At 45.5% G+C, this 27,910-nt stretch overlaps 1 protein-coding gene across 13 annotated transcripts; it reads right to left on the bottom strand.

The window, feature by feature from the left end:
* Window positions 1-27,827, bottom strand: LOC134342121 (zinc finger protein 229-like). Of its 13 annotated transcripts, none has more exons than XM_063040065.1 (6): window positions 27,381-27,827; window positions 25,262-25,428; window positions 18,469-19,306; window positions 15,413-15,500; window positions 12,535-12,703; window positions 1-6,397 (listed from the first exon to the last, which is right to left on the bottom strand). In XM_063040065.1, exon 6 carries the CDS (start codon window positions 5,994-5,996, stop codon window positions 4,638-4,640), a length of 1,359 nt encoding a protein of 452 aa, XP_062896135.1. In that variant the 5' UTR covers window positions 5,997-6,397; window positions 12,535-12,703; window positions 15,413-15,500; window positions 18,469-19,306; window positions 25,262-25,428; window positions 27,381-27,827; the 3' UTR covers window positions 1-4,637. The 13 variants fall into 13 exon arrangements, 10 of the variants coding, with proteins under 10 accessions (XP_062896135.1, XP_062896136.1, XP_062896131.1 ...); XM_063040066.1 differs by lacking the exon at window positions 15,413-15,500 and having other exon boundaries at window positions 18,469-18,609; window positions 19,183-19,306; XM_063040061.1 differs by lacking the exon at window positions 15,413-15,500.
* Between the last annotated feature and the right edge of the window lie 83 nt (window positions 27,828-27,910).

The following is a 27,910-nucleotide window of genomic DNA, read 5'->3' as shown; positions in this document are numbered from 1 at the left end:
CAAGACCCTTCTTTGGGATTCTTGATAACCACGTATCTGGAATATCAACAAGCAAAGAAAATAGAAAGCAGTGTGAAATAGAAAAACCCATTGACAAAATTTAGTTCAAGGCTTAAAAAAACCTGCCAAATAGAGCTCAACAGTTAACAAATACAACAAAGGCAATAAACACTTTCATCAATACCGACATTGACTTTTTTATATAAAAATATCTTGGTCCCATTTCGATCAGAAAAATTTACAAAGATAAATAAGAGATTTAACAAATTTTAGAAAAGACTATTTACACTCAATCCCACTTAGATTAACACTACCTTGGACAGAAGGAGGAAGAGAAATAACACAACATGAAAAAAAAATCACACAACAGTCAGATAAAACTTCTAAGTATATATTTTCATCAAAAATGAACAGGATTCAGCACTTCATGTGTGTATATGCAATCGTGATAAGAAATACAGACCAGAAAACTGAAATGAGAGGCCAACTCAGAAAAATGAATCATCACTATGGAAAAAAACACAGTGGAATGAGTATGACCCTTCATCTGAGCAAACGAGATGGTGACAGGGAAGCATCGAGCACCTGATACAGAGCACCTGAGAAATACAGGACAAGGTGGTTAAAAAGAGAAAAAAAATTCAAAGGTAGATGCAATACAAACAAGCAAGGCAATAAATGCAGAAAATGCCAAGACAAACCAGACACAATCCAACATATTCCAGGATCCTGCAGCAGGTTAACTCAATCTGATTACTTACAAAGGTACAATCAAGTGGCAAATATCATTCACCAAAATCTTACTTTAAAATACAAACTCATGACTGGCCTCCATCACTTCATGAAGGCACTATAAATTCAAGCCTGATCCAGGTTTAGAGTCAAAATCTTACAAACTATGTGATAATTAATACATTATTTCAGATAGGACTGTCACAATGGGGTGCTGGGAACGGACCCAAATGCGAGACACAGACAGTGAAGTACAGGGAACAGGACTTGACTAGAGTCAGGACGTGACAGGATTCAGGCAAGGAGCAGGGACAAGAATGCAGAGTTGGGCTAGGGAAAGCGGGACCAGGACTAGGAACCACGGACTAGGAGACAAGGCTTGGACTCTGAGCCTGGACTGGACAAGGACCCAGAACCTGGGTCTTGCCTCGGGCTCGGACCCCGGAACCAGGCAAGGACATGACATGGCTTCAGGACAGGACGTGGCTGGGGTCTAGAAGCCTGAGCTTGGAGACAAGACAAGGCTTGGACTCTGAGCCCGAGACTGGATAAGGACCCAGAACCTGGGTCTTGCCTTGGGCTCGGACCCCAGAACCAGGCAAGGACATGACATGGCTCGAGGCTTGGGGTCTTGGGTCTTGAGCTTGGCTTGGGATCCACGAGGCTTGGGGCTTGGCTTGTGATCCCCGAGGCTTGGGTTCTAGGAGCTTGGCTGCGGGATCCATGAGACTTGGGTTCTAGGAGCTTGGCTTCAGGATCCTCGAGGCTTGGGATCTTTGAGGCTTGGGTTCTTGGAGCTTGGCTTGGGTACTTGGAGCTTGAGCTTGGCTTGGGATCCTTGAGGCCTGGGGTCTTCGGCTTGAAATGCGGAGGCTGATAACTCGGAGACTGGAGCTGAGAGAGAGACTGGGAACTGAACATCAACATAGAGCCGGGACTTATCCTTCGACAACCCAGGACTCAACTTTAACACCAACATGAGACAGGACAGAATATAGACATAGAGCCGGGACTTATCCTACGACAAGCCGGGACTCAACTTCATCTCCACACCAAGGTGGAACAGGTCCACCTGTTGGGTAATGGCAGGACAGCCAGACTTACCCAACAGAGGAAAAGACAAGACATGTCTCCCCGCAGGGCAACAGCAAACCGGCCTGACTTACCCCACGGAGGCAGGGACAAGACATGACCCACCGCAAGGCAAAGGCAAAACGGCCTGACTTACCCCACAGAGACAAGGACAAGACATGACCCCCATGGGGCAACAGCAGAACAGCCTGACTTACCCCACAGAGGAGAGGACAAGAAGAGACAAACACCAAAGAACAACAGACAGTTCCACCTCTGCTCCGAGGTAGCTCCAAGTCTCAGTTCAGCCAGCAACCTCAGCTGGCTACAGAAACAATCGTATCCCTACCCAGCTTGGAGTGGCTGGCAGCCACTCAGCTGGCCCAGGAAACAGCCAAATCCATACTGCAAAGACTACTCCAATAAGTGGCAACAGGGCTCCATGAAGCAGTGGTCCTCCAACCAGGCCTAGAGATCACAAGTGGTTTTGGGGGACTGACAAGACAAAATCCAGCAGCCCACACTCAATCCCAAGGCTACTTACATTGCAAGCCCAAAGATGGGAATCAGGAGCCTATGATTAATTCAAACAAGGGACAGCTGGAAGACCCAGAGTTCTGAGTCCACGGACCAGACCGTGAACCAGAATGTGGACTTCACAGACCGAACCATGACAAGGACAATCCATAATAACCATTCGGATATAATATTACAGGATAAACAAGCAGGAACAACTCCCTCAACAGATAAAACCATTCCCAGCACACATTTTCCTCGACCAGTGGAGCACCTCACCACTGGTATTGTTTGTGTCATCTGTCAGACAACCAAATTATTTTCACTGTCAACAACAGGGATTCTGCAGATGCTGGAAATTCAAGCAACACACATCAAAGTTGCTGGTGAATGCAGCAGGTCAGGCAGCATCTCTAGGAAGAGGTACAGTCAACGTTTTCAGGCCCAGACCCTTCATCAGGACTAACTGAAGGAAGAGTGAGTAAGAGATTTGAAAGCTGGAGGGGGAGGGGGAGATCCAAAATGATAGGAGAAGACAGGAGGGGGAGGGATGGAGCCAAGAGCTGGACAGGTGATTGGCAAAGGGGATATGAGAGGATCATGGGACAGGAGGTCCGGGGAGAAAGACAAGGGGGTGGGGGAAACCAGAGGATGGGCAAGGGGTATAGTCAGAGGGACAGAGGGAGAAAAAGGAGCGTGAAAGAAAGAATGTGTATAAAAATAAATAACGGATGGGGTACGAGGGGAAAGTGGGGCATTAGCAGAAGTTAGAGAAGTCAATGTTCATGCCATCAGGTTGGAGGCTACCCAGACGGAAAATAAGGTGTTGTTGGCTACCCAGACGGAATATAAGGTGTTGTTTCCCAGACGGAATATAAGGTGTTGTTTCCCAGACGGAATATAAGGTGTTGTTTCCCAGATGGAATACAAGGTGTTGTTACCCAGATGGAATACAAGGTGTTGTTATTTTCACTGTCAATCAACTTCCAAACGTTGCTACTCTGTCATTCATTGCCACGCCCTGCTGCTGATTCCCTTCTCCTCATCATACGTTCTTACCCCAACCATCGTTCAGAGCCCCAAACTCTGCCCTGTACGGACCCGCCTCTGGTTTCTGATCCTGCTCCGTTGAAAATACAACTAATGGTTTCCCATTCTGCTTTCAGTCTTTAGAGGACAGTGGCGTTTTCTAACAACCCTTTAAAAGCAGGGAAAATGACCCAAAATGTGGAAATGAGCCCTGAATAAGGAGGTTTACTACCAATGTCATTCTTCCTCAGCCCAGAGATTAGAGGGACAAAGAACATCTCAGACAGAACTGCAGTCAGCTCGACTTCTTCAGTCTGCAGAGAATTCAAGGGAACCTCTTCACCCACAGAGAGGTGACTGTTTGGAACCCATCACCACAGGGAGAGCGAGAGGGGAACAACAGGGGAGGATTTAAAATGACAGTTGTGGAACTCAATCACTAGCAGGGTCCAGCCGGCCTGAGTGTACACTAGGTGTGTTATAAATTCACTGATACCAGAGACAGAGTTTAAAACTGAACTGATTTATTTGTCTCAGATCCAGAATATTAAACTCCAGTCCTATTAAAGGTGAATATGCAGCAGAAGAAACTCCTCCCATGCCCAGTGACCAGGGTGCAGAACTGGGTGTGGTGAGCAGCAGCAATAATTGCAGAGTTCAGCACCGACAGTCACTCTCGAAATTGCATTCAGCAACGGTGATGGACAAACACCCAGCATGCAGCTCATTGAAACTTCTCTCCAGTGTGAACCCGGTAATGTGTCACCAGTGTAACACGCTGTAAGTCTTCACTGCTAATGTAATGGCCTCTCTGTGATGTTTCACTGCTGAGGTAATGGTTTCTCTGCAGCAGCAATGTTTAGGTTACGAATAGAAATAACAGGGTTTTGGAGTGCAGGGCTATCCAATGACAGAAATGTTCTTTCTTGCGAGTCTGTAAGAGAGATTTTCATGGTCTTTTGCTGGGAAGAGATGAGAAGATGTGAATGGAGAGAGTGGGCCATTTTTCTTTTTTTTTTGTTTACTTTATTCACCCTATAGTCAAAGTAAGAATTATGAAGCTCAATCTTTTAATCAAATATTGTGTACTGTTTGTTATTTCAGGGTACTGATATGTAACAGGGGACACATCGCGCAGCATCCATCAAAACGAGATTTGTTTAAATTTGGCCGGGCTGGGGGGCTATCACCCCCTATATTAAGCTGCTAGCCGAAGCGTGAGTTACATAAGCTTCGATGACTGAGTGAATCCCTTCCCACATTCATAGCAGGTGAACTGCTGTGTGAACTCAATGATGCACATTTGATTGATTTGGTTGAGAGAATCTCTTCCCAAAGTCTGAGCAGGTGAATGGCCACTCCCCAGTGTGAACTGACTGGTGCCTCTGTAGGGAGGATGATTCAGTGAATCCTTTCCCGCAGACTGAGCAGATGAATGGCCACTCCCCAGTGTGAACTGACTGGTGTCTCAGTAGGTACGATGACAAAGTGAATCCCTTCCCACAGACTGAGCAGGTGAACGGCCTCTCCCCAGTGTGAACGCGCTGATGGACCTTCAGTTTGGATGACTGAGTGAATCCCTTTCCACAGTCTGAGCAGGTGAACGGCCTCTCTCCAGTGTGAACTCTCTGATGTACCTTCAGTTGGGATGAGCAAGTGAATCCCTTCCCACAGTCTGAGCAGGTGAACGGCCTCTCTCCAGTGTGAACTCTCTGATGTATCTTCAGTTGGGATGAGCAAGTGAATCCCTTCCCACAGTCTGAGCAGGAGAATGGCCTCTCCCCAGTATGAATTCGCTGGTGTTCTTGCAGGTTTGATGACTGAGTGAATCCCTTCCCACAGTCTGAGCAGGTGAACGGCCTCTCCCCAGTGTGAATTCTCTGGTGTACCTTCAGATTAGATAAGCAAGTGAATCCCTTCCCACAGTCCGAGCAGATGAACGGCCGCTCCCCAGTGTGAACTCGCTGGTGTGCCATTAGGTCAGATGACCGAGTGAATCCCTTCCCACAGAATGAGCAGGAGAATGGTCTTTCTCCAGTGTGAACGCTCTGATGTTCTTTCAGCTGAGTTAACCGAGTGAATCCCTTCCCACACACTGAGCAGGTGAATGGCCTCTCTCCAGTGTGAACTGACTGGTGTGCTTGTAGGCTAGTTAACTCAGTGAATCCCTTCCCACAGTCCAAGCAGATGAATGGCTTCTCTCCAGTGTGAACTCGCTGGTGTCTCTGTAGATTAGATGAGCAATTGAATCCCTTCCCACAGTCCAAGCAGATGAATGGCCTCTCTCCAGTGTGAACTCGCTGATGTTCCTTTAGTTGGGATGACTGAGTAAATCCCTTCCCACAGTCTGAGCAGGTGAATGGCCTCTCACCAGTGTGAACACGCTGATGTACCTTCAGTTGAGATGAGCAAGTGAATCCCTTCCCACAGTCTGAGCAGGTGAATGGCCTCTCTCCAGTGTGAACTCGCTGATGTTCCTTCAGTTGGGATGACTGAGTGAATCCCTTTCCACAGTCTGAGCAGGTGAATGGCCTCTCCCCAGTGTGAACTCGCTGATGTACCTTCAGTTTAGATGAGCAAGTGAATCCCTTCCCACAGTCTGGACAGGTGAATGGCCGCTCCTTGGTGTGAACTGACTGGTGAGCCATCAGGTCAGATGACCGAGTGAATCCTTCCCCACAAGTTCAGCAGATGACCAGCCTCTGCCCAGTGTGAACTGACTGGTGTGTCCACAGATGGAAAGACCGACTGAATCCCTTCTCACACACAGAACAGGTGAATGGCCTTGCCCAGTGTGAACTTGCTGATGTATCTTCATGAGATGACCTTGAATATCCACAGTCTGAAAAGGAGAACGGCCTCTCCGCTGTGTAAACTGACAGGCATGCCAGTCGGTCAGATGATCGAGTAAACCCTCCCCACAGTCTGAGCAGGAAGGATGATTGAGTGAATCCCTTGCTCCACTTCTTATATACGTGGACAGAGACAACAGCAAAACTGGCGTGTTGTGTTGGAGATTCCCGTAGATAAATTCCTTGTCATTTTTAACCTGAAAAAAGATTTACAAAATCCATCAATGGGTATAGGACAACATTTCAGATGAGATCACTTTAATTGCCAAGGTGTGATCTGACATCACACTGTTACAGTGAGGTTCAACCCAAGTTGGAGAGAGGAATTATCTTCTATCTGGGTACAGTGCTGGTATCTGGAATGACCATCAATCTCTCCGATGCTCTTCCTGTCTCTATAAGAATGGGGCATTCCTGCCGTCTCCAATCTATGACCTGGCTCAGTTTGACACTCTCCATTGGTATTATTCCCTGTTCCCACTGAGCTGCATGGGTGTCTGGCTCGACCGTAACTGAAACACTCTCACACAAATAGCCTATGTGGACGTTCAGCTGGGATTTTCTTTTATCTACTGTCAATTTAAAGTGCCACAGTTTTAAGGCCATGTAAACATTTCCTGCCCAGATGAATGGTTGGTCTTCACAGCTGTTAAAAGGAATTAAATGAACATTAGTATTATTTCTTGTTCTTGTCACAGAGTCATAGAAAAGTACAATACAGGCCCTTTGGTCCATCTAGTTTGTGTTGAACTATTTAACCTATCTACACCCATACCCCTACCATCCCGGTACCTATACAAACCTCTTCAATGTTGAAATTGAGCTCGCATGCACCACTTGTGCTGGCTACTCATTCCACACCTGGATGACCGTCTGTGTGAAGAAGTTAACCCGCATGTTCCCCTTAATATTTCACCTTTCACCCTCAACCCATGGCCTCTGTTTGTAGTCCCACACCATCTCAGTGGAAAAAGCCAGCTTGCATATACCCCATCTATAACCCTCACAATTTTGATACACCTCCATCAAATCTCCCCTCAATCTTCTACATTCCAAGGAATAAAGCCCAGACCTGTTCAATCTCTCCTTATAACCCAAGTCCTCCAGACCTGGCAACATCCTTGCAAATTTTTGGGGAACTCCTTTTAATCTCTTTCACATCTTCCTGTAGGTTGGTGACCAAAACTGCACACAATACTCCAAATTAGGTCTCACCAATGTCTTGTACAAAGTCAACATAACATCCATCTCCTGTACTCAGTACTTTGGTTTATGAAGGCCAATGTTCCAAAATCTTTCTTTCCATCCCTATGACACCACTTTCAGTGAAACCTAGACCTGTATTCCCAGATCCCTTTCTTCTACAACACATCTCAGTGCCCGACCAGTCACTGTGTTAAGACCTACCCTGGTAGATTCTACCAAAGCACAACACTTCACACTTGTCTGCATTAAATCCCATTTTCCATTTCTCAACTCATTTTTCCAGCTGGTCCAGATTGCACTGCAAGCCATGATATTCTTCCTCACTGTCCACTACTCCACCAATCTTGGTGTCATCCACTAATTTGCTGATCCAGTTACCACGCTATCATCCAGATTACTGATATACATGACAAACAACAACAGATCCAGCAGTGATCCCTGTGGCACACCACTAGCCACAGGCCTCCAGTCAGAGAGGCAATCATCTGCTACCACACTCTGGTATTGGGGGACATAAGAAATGATTCTTGGACTCTTGTAAATAACGGGTTGAAATTAAGTGCGAAATTATGTGTGCTCTGTTCTGGAAAGTGTGCAAATTTCTGTTTTGTTCTTCACTGAGGAATCTGCTTGCAGCTTGTTTAGATTAACGACTCACAGATGTCTCTTGGGAACGTTATGGAGAGTTGAGTTCTCATGAGACACAAATTGAACTAAGCTCCCTCCTTTGTCTAACAAAAGACAACAACTGATAAGGATTGGACAGAACATTCATTTGTAATTAAAACCCTCTTATCCAAGAAATTATGTTTTGCTCGAACAGACTCGGTGGGAATACCAGTTGAAGGAAGTCCTCTTTGTTTTGCTAGTTCTATAAATTGTAGCCTTTCTGCATGTTCGACAGAGATTCGTCACGAGCCACCAGAGGGAGAGGAGTTCAGACTCTCTGATGCTTGGCTCCGAGCTTCTCGCCAGCTGAGATCAAACAAATAAACTGGTGAGAAGGATAATGTAAAGAACTGTTTGTGATGTGGTTACTGGTCCGGCAAATTTAAGTTTACACCATACAAAGCATCTCATCCAGATACTTCACATCTTTGTACGGTTACTCTCTTCTTTTCACTTCAAGAAATAGAAGAGAACTGTGGACACATCATGGAAACAAGCCTCCCCTCCATGGCCTCTCTCTATACTTCCTGCAGCCTCAGTAAATCAGACAACATATTTAAAGATCCCCAGAACTCCAGACCAGACATTCTCGATTCTCAACCACCCACCGGGTCGAAGGTAAATGAAAACAAAAAACAGAAAACACACCACCAGACCGAGGGACATTTTCTAATCTGCTGTTATAAGCAAACTGAATATTCCTCAGCATTATAAGATGGACTCCTGACTTCATAATGTAACTTGATGTGACTTGCACCATACGTCTACCTGCAGTGGATTTTCTCTGTAACCATAATGCTTTGTTACACTCTGTTAATGTTTTACCATAATCTACTGTTGTAATGTGTTGATCTGAGAGGATGGTATGCAAGACAAGATTTTCATTGAACCTCCGTACATGACAATAATAAATGATTCCCCACTTTAATTGTGTGGAAGTATTAGACAGACTGAGCTTCTTCTCTGGAATTTCTGGAGAAATATTGCACTGAAGTGTACTTTGAGAAGCCGAACAGAAAAGGCTTCCTTCTAGCATTAATAGGGCGATATGCTTCAAAACATTGGCTGCACTTCGGCAATTTGTAACAGTGGAATGGAGTCAATGGAAAAAATTGCCCACCCTTGATGAGAGGACGTGACAGATCTGGATCTCACTCCCTTGTCTGAACGGAAGAAAGATTAAACTCCACAACCACTAGAAACAAACCCAGACGTAAGGAACTGCACACATGATGTCAGACCCCGGTGTAGCAAACCCATGCATAACATCAGGCATGTGGAGGGGGGAGGGAAGAGGAGGGGATAAGATTTTTGGTTCCATGGCTCTCTTCTAGGGAAGGTGGGACCTGTACAGAAGGGACCACAAGAAGAGAGAAGGTTCTTTGGAAACTGAAGATCTGAAGGAAGATAAGTCATCTGGACCAGATGGTTTGCACCCACAGTTCTGAAAGCGGTGACTGGAGAGATTGTGGAGGCATTAGTAATGATCCTTCAAGAATCATTTAATTCAGAAATGCCTCTGGAAGACTGAAAAATTGCAAATGTCACTCCACTCTTCAAGAAGGGAGAGGGGCACAAGAAAGGAAACTATAGGCCACTAAGTCCGACAGTGGTTTGAACGGTGTCGGAGTCGATTGTTAAGGATGTGAATTTGGGGTACTTGAAGGCACAAGATAAAATAGGCCGGAGTCAGCATTGCTTCCTCAAGGGAAAATCTTGCCTAATAAATTTGTTGGAATGCTTTGAAGAAATAATAAGCAGGGTAGACAAAGGAGAATTGGATGATGTTGTGTACTTGGATTTTCAGGCCTTTGACAAGGTGCAACACAGGAGCTCCTTAACAAGCTGTGAGCCTATGTTATTACAGGGAAAAGGTAGTGGCTGATCGGCAGGAGGAAGCGAGTGGGAATACAGACAACCTTTTCTGCCTGGCTATCAGTTTCTCGTGGAGTTCCACAGGGGTCTATATTGGGAATGATTCTTTTCATGTTATATGCCAATGATTTGGACGATGGAATTGATGGCTTTGTTGCAAAGTTTGCAGGGGATGTAAAGATAGGTGGAAGGGCAGGTCGTTTTGGGGAAGTAGGGAGGCTACAGAAAGATCAGGAAAATGGGCAAGGAAATGGCAGATAGAATAGTGTGTTGGGAGTTGCATGATGATACACTTCACTAGAAGAAATGAAAGGGTTGACTATTCTCTAAATGGAGAGAACGTACAAAAAAATCTGAGTGCAAATGGACTTGGGAGTCCTTGTGCAGGATTCCCTAAAGGTTAATTTGTGGGTTGAGTCTGTGGTGAGGAAGGCAAACATGATGTTCACGTTCAGTTCAGGAAGACTAAAATATAAAAGTGAGGATGTAATGTTGAGACTTTATAAAGCTCTTGGATTATTCTCAGCAGTTTTGGGCCCCTTATCTCAGAAAGGATGTGCTGACACTGGAGGGAGTTCAAAGCAGGTTTACAAAACTGAGTGCAGAATTGAATGGCCTGTCACATGAAGAGCATTTGATGGCTCTGGACCTGTATTCAGAGAAATGAAGGATGATTTCATTGAATTCTATCAAATGGTGAATGGCCTTGATTAAGTGGATGTGGAGAGGATGCTTCCTGTATTGGGAGAGTCCAGGACCAGAGCACGCAGCCTCAGATTAAAGGAGGCAGTGGGACATCCTTTTAGAAAGGAGATGAGGGGGAATTTCTTTAGCCAGAGAGTGGTGAATCTGTGGAATCCTTTGCCACGGGCAGGTGTGAAGGCCAAGTATTTATGGATATCAAAGGCAGAGGTTGCTGGATTCTTGATTGATGACAGTTTACGGGGAAAAGGAAGGAGACTGGGACTGAGGAAAATTGGAACAGGCATGATTAAATGGCACAGCAGGAGCAATGGGCCCAATGGTCTAATTTTGCTCTGACGTTTTATGTCGGGGCACCAAAATGATGTCACATGTGGGTGAGAGTTTGTTTAATGGACATTTTTAATGATTTCAGGGGGTGAACAAAGGAAACTTAATGGGTTTCATCAATGAATCCAACGTTGTGTGACTTAAAGTCCCTTGCAAGATACCGTGCTCTGCCATGTTGTCCGAAGAGTGGGAGGTGTGGTGCTTCTCTCGAGCTGGGTCACAAAACCCCAATGTTTCTGAGGAGGACTTTCCAGGGTGATCTGGTCTGGGGTGGTTCAGTCAGTGCAGTGTCTCGTTGTTTAGTATTTTCAGAAACAACAGTTTTACTAATATAAACCGGAATTGCCAGCAGGGTAAAGACAGGTTCGTATCAGTTAACAGAAGACCTCTCATCCCTGTGGTCCTTATCTCCTGGCAATCTAAACACCCCAACAGTGTAGGTATCCCTTCCTCTAAAAGTGAGTGAATCATTCAGTTAGCTGATTGCTGAGAGGAATTATATTTGTTGGTTGTTAAAGTTCATCCAGATTTGGCTGATGGAGTTAATGCAGAGTTCGGGGGTGTCACACTGAAAGAACCCAACAGCCAGATCCTCTACGTTGTCCCCCCGACCTCCGGCCACTGGTGGCGCCACAGGGACCTCCTGCAAATCACAGCACAGTGCCGACCCCAGCTGTTGCCGGCGGATCTCCTGGTTGGTCAGCGATGAGGTAGGGAATGATCTCGGGTTTGTGTAAATCGAGGGGCGGTTGCAGTGGGAAAGGGCCGGGACCGAGCCAGACAGCTGGACAGTCTGGGCTGGGAATGTAGGATCAGTTAGTTGTGCTTCCCCAAGCTGTGAGAGTGGATGTCAGTGACGTGAATCTGTTTACGTGTACGGGTGTGGGGTAAATGGTGGGAAAGTTGTGGGGCTACTGGCGGGGTGGAGGGAGGTTGGAGATGTGGGTTATTGGACACAGTGTCACCCGGAAGGATGTAAACAGGGGAGGATCTGGTCCATTGCATCAGACAGCTCTTTATATTAATTTCTGTCTAATCTTGCTGCTAACATTGTGTTCGTCACAGAGCCCAGAGTCTGGGAACAGCTAGATGGTAGGAAGCAGCTCGTGATGATGGGAGGCTGTTTATTGGAGTCAAGGCCCGCGCCTCGTGGAGTTCCCCAGCGTTACACCCATTGCTACTTGTCATCTACGTCAATAATCTGGTTAAGAATGTACAGGGTATGGGTAGTGAGTTTGCAGCAAGTAGTTTCAAACAATGACTTCTTTTTGCAAGATAGTAAATATAAACACCCCTCTTTCCCTCTCCACACTTAGAACCAACCAAAAGCTATTTCAGAAGATGCAAGTTCTTCAAACGAGCAAACACTGAGGGAATGTGTGTGAATTTAAAGAGCTGGGATACTGACAGAACATTACCAGACCTGGAGTGATTGCAACTGGGTCTGACAGGTACTTCTGAGCACATTCATTCTCACCTCAACTATTCCCTACCTTACTTTGTGCCGATATGTAATGACTAAAGGACCAGTGTTTGAGCAAATGAGACTCACCAAACTTGCTCCTGACTGAATCAATGGAAACCCTGAGTCAGAAGGGTTCTCTCCAGTTGGTGCTCTCAGTCCTCGGGCTGGTTCACTTGCTGTTGTTCCCTTATCTTCAGTCGTGGTTCGCTTCCAGTTGTGGGTTTTTCTTCAAATAAATCCCTCACCACAGGTCTAACTTTAACATGAAAGATAATGAAGCATGTTAACAATACAAAGGAGAACAAAATATTTCTGCTCACTGAAATCTAAACATTGAAGACAAACATAATTATCTCAGTGAAAAAGTCTGTAATTGTCCCTCACACGTCACAAAACCTGATATGGGATAGGAAGGAGTTCAGTCATGGTAAGACATAAGATAGAGGAACAAAATTAGGTGATTCGATCCATCTGGTCTGCCCCACCACTCAACCATGGCTGAGTTTTATTCCAACACCATATTCCAGCCTTCCTCTTGTAACCCTGAAGCTACTTAGCAATCATGAATATATTAAGGACAGCCTCAACCACACTCTGTGGCAACAAATTCCACAGCTCAGCCATCTTTTGGCTGAAGAAATTTTTCTCATCACAGTTTTAAAGGGAAGCATCTTTATTATGGGACTGTGCTGTCAGATCACAGACTCTCTGCCTAATGGAAACATCCTCTCCATGTCTACTGTATCCAGGCTTTTCAGCAATCAGTAGGCTTACTTAACCATACCCCACCCACTTCATCACCCCGTCAAATGCTCCTCATACACAAAGCCGATCATTCCTGAGATTATTCATGTGAACCTTGTTAGCAACAACTGCACTGAACACATTCCCAAGTATAACAGACTTAAACCATTCCAGGGTGAATGTAATAAAAAGAAACTTGAATCACCAGAATTGCTCAACAGGTAAGGAACTGCTGTGGAGAGAGCAACAAATTTAATGATTCAGGTTCACAATCTTTTGTCAGAATGGATTCACAATTTTCCATTTTTAGTGCAGATCTCCAGCAACTGGAGTTGCTGTTTGATTTCCACTCCCTGACAGACAGGTGACAGGGAGGAGGAGTTTCCAAACACTGTTCGAACACTGAACCCCCAGGTCTATTTCTACTGGTGCAAACACAGAACAGCGCATTTAATCACAGCCTCTCCTTATGAGGGAGGGAATACAAACTCATTCTCTCCTCAGATTAACAGCTATTGCTTCCAAAGGAACTCCAGAAACAAACATTTGATCCCATACCAGAAATACTCACTCAAAAGCTCATAATGGATGACTCTGCCATAGTTGGATGCATCAAGCAAGGGAGATGAGGCTGAGTACAGGGCTACGGTAGGAAACTTTGTCCATGGTGTGAGCAGAATTATCTGCAGCTTAATGTGAAAAAAACTAAGGAGCTGGTGGTAGACCTGAGGAGAGCTAAGGTACCGGTGACCTCTGTTCCCATCCAGGGGGTCAGTGTGGACCTGGTGGAGGATTATAAACACCTGGGGATACGAATTGACAATAAACTGGACTGGTCAAAGAACACTGAGGCTGTCTACAAGAAGGGTCAGAGCCGTCTCTATTTCCTGAGGAGACTGAGGTTCTTTAACATCTGCTGGACGAGTCTGTGGTGGCCAGTGCTATCATGTTTGCTGTGGTGTGCTGGGGCAGCAGGCTGAGGGTAGCAGACACCAACAGAATCAACAAACTCATTTGTAAGGCCAGTGATGTTGTGGGGATGGAACTAGACTCTCTGACGGTGGTGTCTGAAAAGAGGATGCTGTCCAAGTTGCATGCCATCTTGGACAATGTCTCCCATCCACTACATAATGTACTGGTTGGGCAGAGGAGTACATTCAGCCAGAGACTCATTCCTCCGAGATGCAACACAGAGCATCAAACTTTACAACTCCTCCCTTGGAGGGTCAGACACCCTAAGCCAATAAACTGGTCCTGGACTTATTTCCTGGCATAATTTACATATTACTATTTAACTATTTATGGTTTTATTACTACTTATTATTTATGGTGCAACTGTAACAAAAACCAATTTCCCCCGGGATCAGTAAAGTATGACTATGACTATAAACCCAGGCAGCTTGATCCCCGGGTCCATTTTACTTGGATCTAAAACTGTGATATACCAGGACCCAACCTCAAAGGGTCACACAGCTGAAGTTGCCACTTACCCACCCTGAGAGCCTCACACATTGTCCCCACATATCAGATTGGGTAGTGCAATCCGGGATTTTTCCACAACCAATGTCCAGCTGCTCGAAATTTCCGCTTCATTGCAGAAGGACAAACATCCAGCACAATCTGTAGAAGCACTAACCAAAATCAAAGCCAAAACACTAACAGTTCCATATGCTTGGAACGCTGATCACAGGATTATAGCCCAAGCACCAACTCTCCCTGTACTGTTTGCTGCCAGTAAAATGCTGTAGTGTGTCTGCCAGTCACAGTTCAAAAACTAACACCTCCACACCAATGCAAAACAGAACTGGAACCTGATAATCCTCTAGCATTCCAGCTAACAAAAACTGATTCCAGAAATAACTCTGGGCGAGGCCAAAGGTGCAAAAGAACACTTCACAATGATGACAAGGGTTAGAAGAAAGATTGCTGATATATGTCATTGAAGACGTGTGACGTAGGGTGGACCAAGGTTGACCGAGATGGTTGATATACATCACCGAAGCTGGAGGGTGGGAGGAGAGAGACTGGACAGAGGGTGAACAAGATGGGCAGGTATTGTGCAGATGGAACCAGCTGGAGAAGAGATCAAAGACGATCACTGATGGTTCTCCAGCAATACACAGTTACAGAATTAATAGTACACACTACTGTATAAAAGATCTTAAACTGACAAAGTTAGAAGAAACAATAAGAAATTTGGCATTTATACTTTGATCCTCACCAAATTTTTATCAACACACCATAGAAAGTTTCCCATCCAGAGACTTCACGCTTTGCATGGTAACTACTCTGACGGTGATTGCGAGGAACTGCAGAGACATTTGGATACAGATCAGCACATCACAGAAACCGTTCTCCCCCCTTGACTTCCCAGTCCCTCGGTAAAGCAGGCAGTGAAATCAAAGATCCCCACAACCTGGGACATTCTCTTTTCTCACCCACCCCAATCGGGGAGAAGATACAACCATAAAGTTCAAGGACAAATATGAGGAGCCTCAGGAAGCACCGCAAGTTGGGGGAAGTTAACGGGATTCAGTGGCCAACATCAGATTTCCCCAACACAACATGGAGGAAGCATCACCACACATCTGGGAAATCTAACCACACACCACGTAATCTTGCGTCACAAAGCGGAGGGCGGGGCAGATCTGCGGGAAACAGCCTCACGTGACCAGTTGGCGGGACTTCCATTTCAATTCTCCGGAAATAGACGGTCTGGGCTCCTGGTTTGAATCGTTCAATGCAGATTCAGTGAAGTCTGCACATTTTTGACGAGCCCAGATAACTGGGTGCTAAATGAGTAATTGGCTCTCAGTTCGGGGCTCACGGACAACATCAGATCTCCCTGCTCGGGATCGGTCTCAATACTCACCAATGGAAAAGTGATATCTGCGGCCCGCAGACGGTGATCCCGACCCCTGGCTCCCCAACCGAGGAGGCGAGGACCCTTTGCCGAACCCGCAGACGATCCGCTTAAGCACTGAGCGGAAAGAAAACACCGCCCACCCGGACTGTGAGCGTACGCGAAGTGATAGTTGCATCATCCGGGGCGCGGGTCCTCGGAAACAGACGCGCAGACGCTGCCCATCTGAGGTTAAATGTGGTGGACGGGATCACGTGACCAGCGGGGTCTCTCTCTCTCTTTCTCTGTGTCTCCCCCCAACCATCCCACAGGCAGCGCACTCCGTGGCATGAAACAAACTTGTTGCTCGCATCTCCTCTCACCTTAAATGCATCAGACATTTCAACCCCCAGGAAAAATATACCGGCTGTCTGCTCTATCTATTCCTCTCGTAATCTTATAAACGTCTATCCAGACTCACCCCAGCCTGCGCCGATCAGGAGAAAACAACACAAGTTTGTTCAACCTCTCGTTATAGCTTATGCCGTCTAATCCAAGCAATATCCTGGTAAACCTCTTCTGCGCCCTCTCCAAAGCCCCGACATCCTCCCTAGAATGGGGCGACCAGAACTTTATGATATACTCCAGATGTAGTCCAACTAGTTTTATAAAGCTGTATTATGAACTGTAACGTTTTAGAAACGAACCAGCAGCAATAGAGTTCACAATGGAGTCTGGTTTTGATGTTAAAACCACTATCTTTATTAGTTTCTACTTATTATCTAGTAACTTAACGAAATAAAGGAAAGTTAACTATCCAGCCTGAGGGAACAAAGCTTAGAGTCTTGAGATCGTAAAGTAGGAAAGTTCAGTAATCCATGGAATAAATGATGGGAGAGAGATCCGTTGAATCCGTCCACACACGAGTTATCAGCGAAAGTGACGAGTCACAGGAATACCGTCTTCCAGAGGTTACCACACAACATAACCAGGCAAGCGGTTCCCTAAAATACTCCAAAATCCAATCCTACGGATTATACGAAGTGACAGCCACACACATTCATTGTAGTTCCGTGTACTGATAATCAATTACCCACTCTTGCGGGAATAGAAGAGTTCCAACCTCCAGCTGCGACAAATTGAAGCTATCAGCTTTTCCAGTCAGTGTATGTGTCTCTGTCTCTCTATCTCTTTAGACTGGCCGACTGCCTGTCTGCAGATCGCTCTCTCTCTCTCTCTCTATATATATAATATATATATATATATATATGTATCTCTCTCTCTCTCTCTCTCTCCCTCTCTCTCCCTCTAGACTGGCCGACTGCCTGTCTGCAGATCGCTCTCTCTCTCTCTCTCTCTCTATATATATATATATATGTATCTCTCTCTCTCTCTCTCTTTAGACTGGCCGACTGCCTGTCTGCAGATCTCTCTCTCTCTCTCTCTCTATATATATATATGTATCTCTCTCTCTCTTTAGACTGGCCGACTGCCTGTCTGCAGATCGCTCTCTCTCTCTTATGGTTAAATCCACAGTCAGCACCGTCAGCCTGTGACTGACGTCATAGTCCCGCCTCCTCACTCCGGCGCTCTTAAAGACACAGTCACAGTCCGACCGCAGGCTCGCAACAGCCGCAACACAACTTCCCGACTTTTCAACTCAGTGCTTCAACTAATAAAGATAACCACGCCATTTGCCTTCTTAACCACCCGATCAATCTGTGCAGTCTCTTTCAGGGAGCGATGAACTTGGAGTCTAAGATCCCTCTGATCATCAACACTGTTAAGGGTTTTGCATTTAACAGTGTACTGTCTCATACATTCGACCTACCGAGCTGCCAAGATGATCATCACTAATCAAATCTCACTGAGATTTCTCAGGTCCTGTTGAATTTATTGCCAAGTACACAAGTACGGGAAGGTACAGGTACAGAGAAACACTGACTTGTGGCAGCATCACAGGCAAGTACATTCAGATAACACACGGAACACAAATTGTACGATTCTCTGTCAGTCACAATCAATAAATACGTTTTATGTCATTAACAATATATAAAATACATTGTGTCCTGATCAATATTAAAATGTGTATTTTGTGTCAATAACAGACTTGGAAATGGTGAATTAGGTCCCTGTCTCCATTCCTCCTGTAGTCCACAACCAGCTCCTTTGTTTTTGTGACCATGAGGGAGAGGTTGTTTTCTTGACACCACTGTGTCGGGATGATGACTTCTTCTCTGTAGGCTGCCTCGTTATTATTTGAGATTAGGCCAGTCAGTGTAGTGTCCTTAGCAAATTTAATGAGCAGACTGGAGCTGTGGGTGGCGACGCAAGTCATGGGAATACAGAGAGTAAAGGAGGGGGCCAAGGAGACAACCCTGTGGGGTATGTGTGCTGAGGGTCAGAGAGACAGAGGTGAGGGAGCCCACTCTTACCACCTGCTGGCGATCTGACAGGAAGTCCAGGATCCAGCTACACAAGGCAGGGTGAAGGCCGAGGTCTCTGATCTTCTTGTCGATACTTCACGCCTTCGTATGGCTACTGCTCTGCCCATGACTGCAAGGAACTGCAGAGAACTTTGGGGAACAGAGAACATCAGAGAAACAAACCCCCCCTCCATGGACTCTTCCTACACTTCCCCTGCGTCGGAAATGCAGGCCATGTTCTCAAAGATCCTCACAACCTGGACATTCTTGCTGCAAACCCGCTCCCCATCGGGGAAGAGATACAAAAACCTTAAAGCCCGTACCACCAGGCTCAAGGACGGCTTCCTGAATGCGGTTATAAACCAAATGAATGGTCTCCAGTCCGATAAAATGGACTCAACCTCACAATGTAACTCGACGTGACCCTGCACCATATGTCTATCTGCACTGCACTTTCTCTGCAGCCATAATGCTTTGTTAGTTATTGTTTTGTCGTATATCAGCTCAATGTACTGTCGTAATGTATTGATCTGTGTGGAACGTCAGGTAAGGCAAGAATTTCACTGTAGCTCAGTACATGATAATAATAGACAAATTCCCCATTTTAATTGTGTGGAAATATTAGACAGACTGAGCTTCTGCTTTGGAACCTCAGAAGGAAACTTAACTGAACTGCTGTCATTTCTGAGGAATGCAAGTAAATAGAAAAGGCTTCAATCTCACATTGCGATCTGCTGTAACTGGGATCAGGTGACCAGTGATGGGTCTCCCATACCAATATCAGAATCAGGTTTAATAGCACCGACATATGTCATGAAATTCGTTTCCTCTGCGGCAGCAGTAGAACCTAATTCATAACAATAGATTTTAGCAACTATGAATTATAATAATATATATTAAATAGTTAAATCATATAAGTAGTGCAAAATAAAAATAAAAAAATGTAATAAACTCTTTTAGCTGTGTGGAAATTCTGGAGCAAAGCTTAACTAAACTGTACACATTTATGAGAATTTCAGAAAAATAGAAAATATTACATTTTCATGAATGGGTCATATAGAAACATAGAAAATAGGTGCAGGAGTAGGCCATTCGGGCCTTCACCGCTATTCAGTATGATCATGGCTGATATACCCAGAAATATTGGCTGCACTTTGGCGGGTCGAAACAGTGGTATAGACCATAAGACCATAAAATATTGGAGCAGAAGTAGGCCATTGGGCCCATCATGTCTGCTGCGCCATTCAGTTACAGACTGATCCAATTCTTCCATTCATCCCCAGTACCCTGCCTTCACTCCATACCCTTTGATGCGCTGGATAATCTAGAACCTATCTATCTCTGCCTTAAATACATCCAATGACTTGGCCTCCACAGCCGCTCATGGCAAAACATTCCACAGATTTACTACCCTCTGACTAAAGTAATTTTTCCATATCTACCCCCACACCCAGATTGTCAATAAAAATCCCAGAAAGTAGAGGTCCCAGAACAGATCCTTGTGGGACACCACTAGTCACAACCTCCAATCCGAATGTACTCCCTCCGCCAATTCCCTCTGCCTTCTGCAGGCAAGCCAATTCTGAATCCACCTGGCCAAACTTCCCTGGATCTCATGCCTTCTGACTTTCTGAATAAGCCTACCATGTGGAACCTTGTTAAATGCCTTACTAAAATCCATATAGATCACATCCACTGCACTACCCTCGTCTATATGCCTGGTCACCTCCTCAAAGAACTCTATCAGGCTTGTTAGACATGATCTGCCCTTCACAAAGCCATGCTGACTGTCCCTGATCAGACCATGATTCTCTAAATGCCCAGAGATCCTATCTCTAAGAATCTTTTCCAACAGCTTTCCACCACAGATGTAAGGCTCACTGGTCTATAATTACCCGGACTATCCCTACAACCTTTTTTGAACAAGGGGATAACATTCGCCTCCCTCCAATCCTCCGGTACCATTCCCATGGACAAAGAGGACATCAAGATCCTAGCAGAGGCTCAGCAATCTCTTCCCTCACCTCGTGGAGCAGCCTGGGGAATATTCCGTCAGGCCCAGGGACTTATCTGTCCTAATGTATTTTAACAACTCCAACACCTCCTCTCCCTTAATATCAGCATGCTCCAGAACATCAACCTCACTCATATTGTCCTCACCATCAAGTTCCCTCTCATTGGTGAATACTGTAGAGAAGTATTCATTGAGAACCTCGCTCACTTCCACAGCCTCCAGGCACATCTTCCCACCTTTATCTCTAATCGGTCTTACCTTCACTCCTGTCATCCTTTTTTTCTTCACATAATTGAAGAATGCCTTGGGGTTTTCCTTTACCCTACTCACCAAGGCCTTCTCATGCCCCCTTCTTGCTCTTCTCAGCCCCTTCTTAAGCTCCTTTCTTGCTTCCCTATATTCCTCCATAGACCCATCTGATCCTTGCTTCGTAAACCTCATGTATGCTGCCATCTTCCACCTGACTAGATTTTCCACCTCACTTGTCACCCATGGTTCCTTCACCTTACCATTATTTATGTTCCTCACCGGGACAAATTTATCCCCAACATCTTGCAAGAGATCTCTAAACATCGACCACATGTCCATAGTATATTTCCCTGCAAAAGCATCATCCCAATTCACACCCGCAAGTTCTAGCCTTATAGCCTCATAATTTGCCCTTCCCCAATGAAAAATTTTCCTGTCCTCTTTGATTCTATCCTTTTCCATGATAATGCTAAGGGCCACGGAGCGGTTGTCACTGTCCCCTAGATGCTCACCCACTGAGAGATCTGTGACCTGACCCGGTTCATTACCTAGTACTAGATCTAGTGTGGCATTCCCCCTGGTCGGCCTGTCCACATACTGTGACAGGAATCCATCCTGGACACACTTAACAAACTCTGCCCCATTTAACCTCTTGGAACTAATCAGATGCCAATCAATATTAGGAAAGTTAAAGTCATCCATGATAACAACCCTGTTATTTTTGCACCTTTCCAAAATCTGCCTCCCGATCTGCTCCTCTGTATCTCTGCTGCTAGCAGGGGGCCTATGGAATACCCCCAGTAGAGTAACTGCTCCCTTCCTGTTCCTGACTTCCACCCATATTGACTCAAAAGAGGATCCTGCTACATTACCCACCCTTTCTGTAGCTGTAATAGTATCCCTGACCAGTAATGCCACCCCTCCTCCCCTTTTTCCGCCCTCTCTATCCCTTTTAAAGCACTGAAATCCAGGAATATTGAGAATCTATTCCTGCCCTGGTGCCAGCCAAGTCTCTGTAATGGCCACTACATCATAATTCCATGTATGTATCCAAGCTCTCAGTTCATCACCTTTGTTCCTGATGCTTCTTGCATTGAGGTACACACATTTCAGCCCTTCTACCTTACTGTCTTTACACCGTTTATTCTGCTTCTCTTTCCTCAAAGCCTTTCTGTATGTTAGATCTGGCTTTACTCCATGCACTTCTTTCACTGTTCTATCGCTCTGGGTGCCATCTCCCCTGCAAATTAGTTTAAACCCTCCCGAACCTTGCTAGCAAACCTACCTGCAAGGATATTGCTCCCCCTCGAGTTCAGGTGCAACCCATCCAATCTGTACAGGTCCCACCTTCCCCAGAGAGACCCCAATGATCCAAAAATCCAAAACCTGCTCCCTGCACCAACTCCTCAGCCATGCATTCAATTGCCATCTCCTCCAATTCTTACCATCACTGTCACGTAGCACTGGCAGCAATCCTGAGAACGCCACCCTTGAGGGATGAGGTTCTTCAACCTTCTGCCTAATTCCCAAAAATCACACTCCAGGAACTCATCCCTCTTCATGCCTATGTTGTTGGTCCCAACATGTATCACATCTTCTGGTTGGTTTCCCTCTCGTACCAGGATGTTGTGCACCCGGTCAGAGACATCCCGGACCCTGGCACCCGGGAGGCAACAAACCATGCGGGTATCCTTCTCACGTCCACAAAATCTCCTGTCTGCTCCCCTGACTATAGAGTCTCCAATGACAACAGCTCTCCTCTTCTCCGTCTCACCCTTCTGCACCACAGGGTCAGACTCAGTGCCGGAGGCCCTGCCACCATGGCTCACACCTGGTCGGTCGTCCCCACCAACAGTATCCAGGACGGTAAACTTATTATTCAGGGGAATGGCTACAGGGGTGCTCTGTACTACCTATCTGCTCACCTTGGCTTTCCCCCCTCTGACTGTCACCCAACGACCTGCTTCCGACAGCCAAGGTGTGACTACCTCCCGGTAGCTCTCATCTATGACTGCCTCTTTCTCCCTTATGAGTCGAAGGCCACCCAGCTGCTGCTCCAGATTCCTTACATGGTCTTCCAGATCGCCCAGCCGTATGCACTTCTGGCAGATGTGACTCTGCGGGAGAGGGGAGTTCCCACAAGACTGCCACATCTCACATGAGAGGCACATCACTGTCTCAGGAGACATTGTGAAAACTAACTGCGAGCTTGCTCATCCCCTGACTCTTCTCATTGAAGCCTCTCAAGTCAAAGCCTCAAAGCTCCACTCCTTCACTGGCCCACTCACGCACTGGCCGCTTCGTTTGAGCTATCCCTCCATTTATCTGTTTGAGCTTTTCAAAATGTTTGGTCACCTGACCTCGACTGCCCAATCAGCTGCTTTCTGCTGAGTCTGAGCTCTTCAAATCTTGATTGTCTAATCAATGGCTTTCTGCTGAGTCTGAGCTCTTCAAATCTTGATTGTCTAATCAACGGCTTTCTGCTGAGTCTGAGCTCTTCAAATCTTGATTGTCTAATCAACGGCTTTCTGCTCATCTATTCAAATCTTGATTGTCTAATCAATGGCTTTCTGCTGAGTCTGAGCTCTTCAAATCTTGATTGTCTAATCAACGGCTTTCTGCTGAGTCTGAGCTCTTCAAATCTTGATTGTCTAATCAACGGCTTTCTGCTCATCTATTCAAATCTTGATTGTCTAATCAACGGCTTTCTGCTGAGTCTGAGCTCTTCAAATCTTGATTGTCTAATCAACGGCTTTCTGCTCATCTATTCAAATCTTGATTGTCTAATCAATGGCTTTCTGCTGAGTCTGAGCTCTTCAAATCTTGATTGTCTAATCAACGGCTTTCTGCTGAGTCTGAGCTCTTCAAATCTTGATTGTCTAATCAACGGCTTTCTGCTGATCTATTCAAATCTTGATTGTCTAATCAACGGCTTTCTGCTGAGTCTCAGCTATTCAAATCTTGATTGTCTAATCAACGGCTTTCTGCTGAGTCTGAGCTCTTCAAATCTTGATTGTCTAATCAACGGCTTTCTGCTGAGTCTGAGCTCTTCAAATCTTGATTGTCTAATCAACGGCTTTCTGCTGAGTCTGAGCTCTTCAAATCTTGATTGTCTAATCAATGGCTTTCTGCTGAGTCTGAGCTCTTCAAATCTTGATTGTCTAATCAACGGCTTTCTGCTCATCTATTCAAATCTTGATTGTCTAATCAATGGCTTTCTGCTGATCTATTCAAATCTTGATTGTCTAATCAATGGCTTTCTGCTGAGTCTCAGCTATTCAAATCTTGATTGTCTAATCAACGGCTTTCTGCTGAGTCTGAGCTCTTCAAATCTTGATTGTCTAATCAACGGCTTTCTGCTGAGTCTGAGCTCTTCAAATCTTGATTGTCTAATCAACGGCTTTCTGCTCATCTATTCAAATCTTGATTGTCTAATCAACGGCTTTCTGCTGAGTCTGAGCTCTTCAAATCTTGATTGTCTAATCAACGGCTTTCTGCTGAGTCTGAGCTCTTCAAATCTTGATTGTCTAATCAACGGCTTTCTGCTCATCTATTCAAATCTTGATTGTCTAATCAATGGCTTTCTGCTGAGTCTGAGCTCTTCAAATCTTGATTGTCTAATCAACGGCTTTCTGCTCATCTATTCAAATCTTGATTGTCTAATCAATGGCTTTCTGCTGAGTCTGAGCTCTTCAAATCTTGATTGTCTAATCAACGGCTTTCTGCTGAGTCTGAGCTCTTCAAATCTTGATTGTCTAATCAATGGCTTTCTGCTCATCTATTCAAATCTTGATTGTCTAATCAATGGCTTTCTGCTGAGTCTCAGCTATTCAAATCTTGATTGTCTAATCAATGGCTTTCTGCTGAGTCTGAGCTCTTCAAATCTTGATTGTCTAATCAACGGCTTTCTGCTCATCTATTCAAATCTTGATTGTCTAATCAATGGCTTTCTGCTGAGTCTGAGCTCTTCAAATCTTGATTGTCTAATCAACGGCTTTCTGCTGAGTCTGAGCTCTTCAAATCTTGATTGTCTAATCAATGGCTTTCTGCTCATCTATTCAAATCTTGATTGTCTAATCAATGGCTTTCTGCTGAGTCTCAGCTATTCAAATCTTGATTGTCTAATCAATGGCTTTCTGCTGAGTCTGAGCTCTTCAAATCTTGATTGTCTAATCAATGGCTTTCTGCTGAGTCTCAGCTATTCAAATCTTGATTGACTTGATTGCACAGACCAACTGCCAAAACTGCCAGAATCTCTCGAGTCAAAGCCTCAAAGCTGCACTCCTTCACTGGCCCACTCACTCATGGGCCACTTTAAATGTTCTTTAAATGAGCAAACACTGAGGGAATGTGAGTGACTTTAAAGACCTGGGATACTCACAGAACATTACCAGACCTGGAGTGATTGCAACTGGGTCTGACAGAGGCATAACTGGTATTTCTGGGCACATTCAGTCTCACCACAACTATTCCCTACCTTACTTTGTGCAGATATGTAATGTCTAAAGGACCAGTGTTTGAGTAACACCAAACACTCACCAAACTTGCTCCTGACTGAATCAATGGAAACCCTGAGTCAGAAGGGTTCTCTCCAGTTGGTGCTCTCAGTCCTCGGGCTGGTTCACTTGCTGCTGTTCCCTTATCTTCAGTCGTGGTTCTCTTCCAGTTGGGGTATTGTTCCAATAAATCTCTCACCGCAGGTCTAACTTTAACATGAAAGATAATGAAGCATGTTAACAATACAAAGGAGAACAAAATATTTCTGCTCACTGAAATCTAAACATTGAAGACAAACATAATTATCTCAGTGAAAAAGTCTGTAATTGTCCCTCACACGTCACAAAACCTGATATGGGATAGGAAGGAGTTCAGTCATGGTAAGACATAAGATAGAGGAACAGAATTAGGTGATTCGATCCATCGAGGCTGCCCCACCACTCAACCATGGCTGTGATTTATTCCAACACCATATTCCTGCCTTCCTCCTGTAACCCCAAAGCTACCTAGCAATCATGAAGATATTAATCTTTGCCCTAAATACACACAAATGATAGCCTCAACCACACTCTGTGGCAACAAATTCCACACATCAGCCATCTTTTGGCTGAAGAAATTTTTCTCATCTCAGTTTTAAAGGGAAGCATCTTTATTCTGAGTGTGTTGTCAGATCACAGACTCTCTGTCTAATGGAAACATCCTCTCCATGTCCACGGTATCCAGGCCTTTCAGCATTTAGTAGGTTTACTTAACCACCTCCCCTTTCGTCACCCCATCTGAACTCCACTGAGCACAGACCCATAACTATCAAATGCTGCTCATACATAAAGCCGATCATTTCTGAGATTATTCTTGTAAACCTGGTTAGCAACAACTGTACTGAACACATTCCCAAGTATAACAGACAATCAGGAAATTTAAACTATTCCAGAGTGAATGTAATAAAAAGAAACTGGAATCACCAGAATCGCTCAACAGGAAAGGAACTGCTGTGGGGAAAGCAACAAATTTAACGATTCAGGTTCACAATATTTCGTCAGAATGGATTCACAATTTTCCATTTTTTGTGCAGATCTCCAGCAACTTGAGTTTCTGTTTGATTTCCACTGCCTGACAGACAGGTGACAGTGAGGAGGAACTTACAAACACAGTTCGAACACTGAACCCCCAGGTCTATTTCTACTGGTGCAAACACAGAACAGCCCATTTAATCACAGCCTCTCCTTGTGAGGGAGGGAATACAAACTCATTCTCTCCTCAGATTAACAGCCATTGCTTCCAGAGGAACTTCAGAAACAAACATTTGATCCTAGACCAGAAATACTCGCTCAACATCTCATAAACCTGGGCAACTCGATCCCCGGGTCCATTTTACCTGGATCAAAAACTGTGATATCCCAGGACCCAACCTCAAATTCACACAGCTGAACCTGCCACTCACCGACCCTGAGAGTCTCACACATCATCCCCGCATCTCACACTGGGTAGTGCAATCCGGGATTTCCCCACAACCAATGTCCAGCTGCTCAAAATTTCTGCTTCATTGCATAAGGACGACCATCCAGCCCCATCTGTAGAAGCACTAACCAAAGTCAAAGTCAAAACACCGACAGTTCCACATGCCTGGAATGTAGATCACAGGATTATAGCCCAAGCACCAACGCTCCCAGTACTCTTTGCTGTCAGTAAAATGCTGCAGTGTGTCAGCCAGTCACAGTTCAAAAACTAGCATCTCCACACCAATGCACAACAGAACTGGTACCTGATGACCCTCTGGCATTTCAGTTAACAAAAACTGATTCTGGAAATAACTCAGCAAGGCCAAAGGTGCAAAAGAACACTTCGCGATGAAGACAAAGGTTAGAAGAAAGATTGCTGATATATAACATTGAGGAGGAGGGACACAGGGTGGACTGAGGTTGACCCAGATGGTTGATGTATATCACTGAAGTGGGAGGGTGGGGAGACAGGACAAAGGTTGAACAAGATGGGCAGGAATGAGCAGACGGAACCATGTGGGGAAGAAATCTAGGATGATCACTGATAATCCTCCAGCAATACACAGATACTGAATGAATAGTACATACTACTGCACAAAAGATCCTAAAATGACAAAATTAGAACAAACAATAAGAACTGGCATATGAACTTTGACCCTCACCGAATTTTTAATCAACACACCATTGAAAGTTTCCCATCCGGACACTTCATGCCGGTATTAACTCTGGTAATGGTAATTACTCTGCCCGTGACTGCGAGGAATTGCACAGACCTTCGGATACAGATCAGCCAAACCCCCTCCCAGCCTGGGAACCACAACGAACTGATCTGACAGCCCGGGCTCGGGCGCAAAGTTAAAACAAGGCCTGCGGGACCGGAGAGCCCGGAGTCTGCAGCCGTCCGGCAGAACTCGGTCCCGGGCCTTTCCCACTGCAGCAAACCCACGATTCACACAATATCGGGATCAGATCCTTCCTCACGGCCGCCGGCGACGGCTGCGGTCGGCACCGCGCTGCGTCCAACAGGAGGTTCGTGGCGGCACCAACCGTGCCCGGAGGTCTGCAAATCGCCGCCTGGAGCCGGAGGTCCACACACCGCCACCAGTGGCCGGCGGTCCGCACAGCGCCACAAGAGGCCGGCGGTCCGCACAGCGCCACCAGTGGCCGGAGATCTGCAAATCGCCGCCGGGAG

Source organism: Mobula hypostoma, unplaced genomic scaffold (genome assembly GCF_963921235.1).
Source record: "Mobula hypostoma unplaced genomic scaffold, sMobHyp1.1 scaffold_45, whole genome shotgun sequence".
Lineage (NCBI taxonomy): Eukaryota > Metazoa > Chordata > Chondrichthyes > Myliobatiformes > Myliobatidae > Mobula > Mobula hypostoma.
Note: the sequence above shows the minus strand (reverse complement) of the source record. Positions and strands in the feature narration are given on the sequence as shown.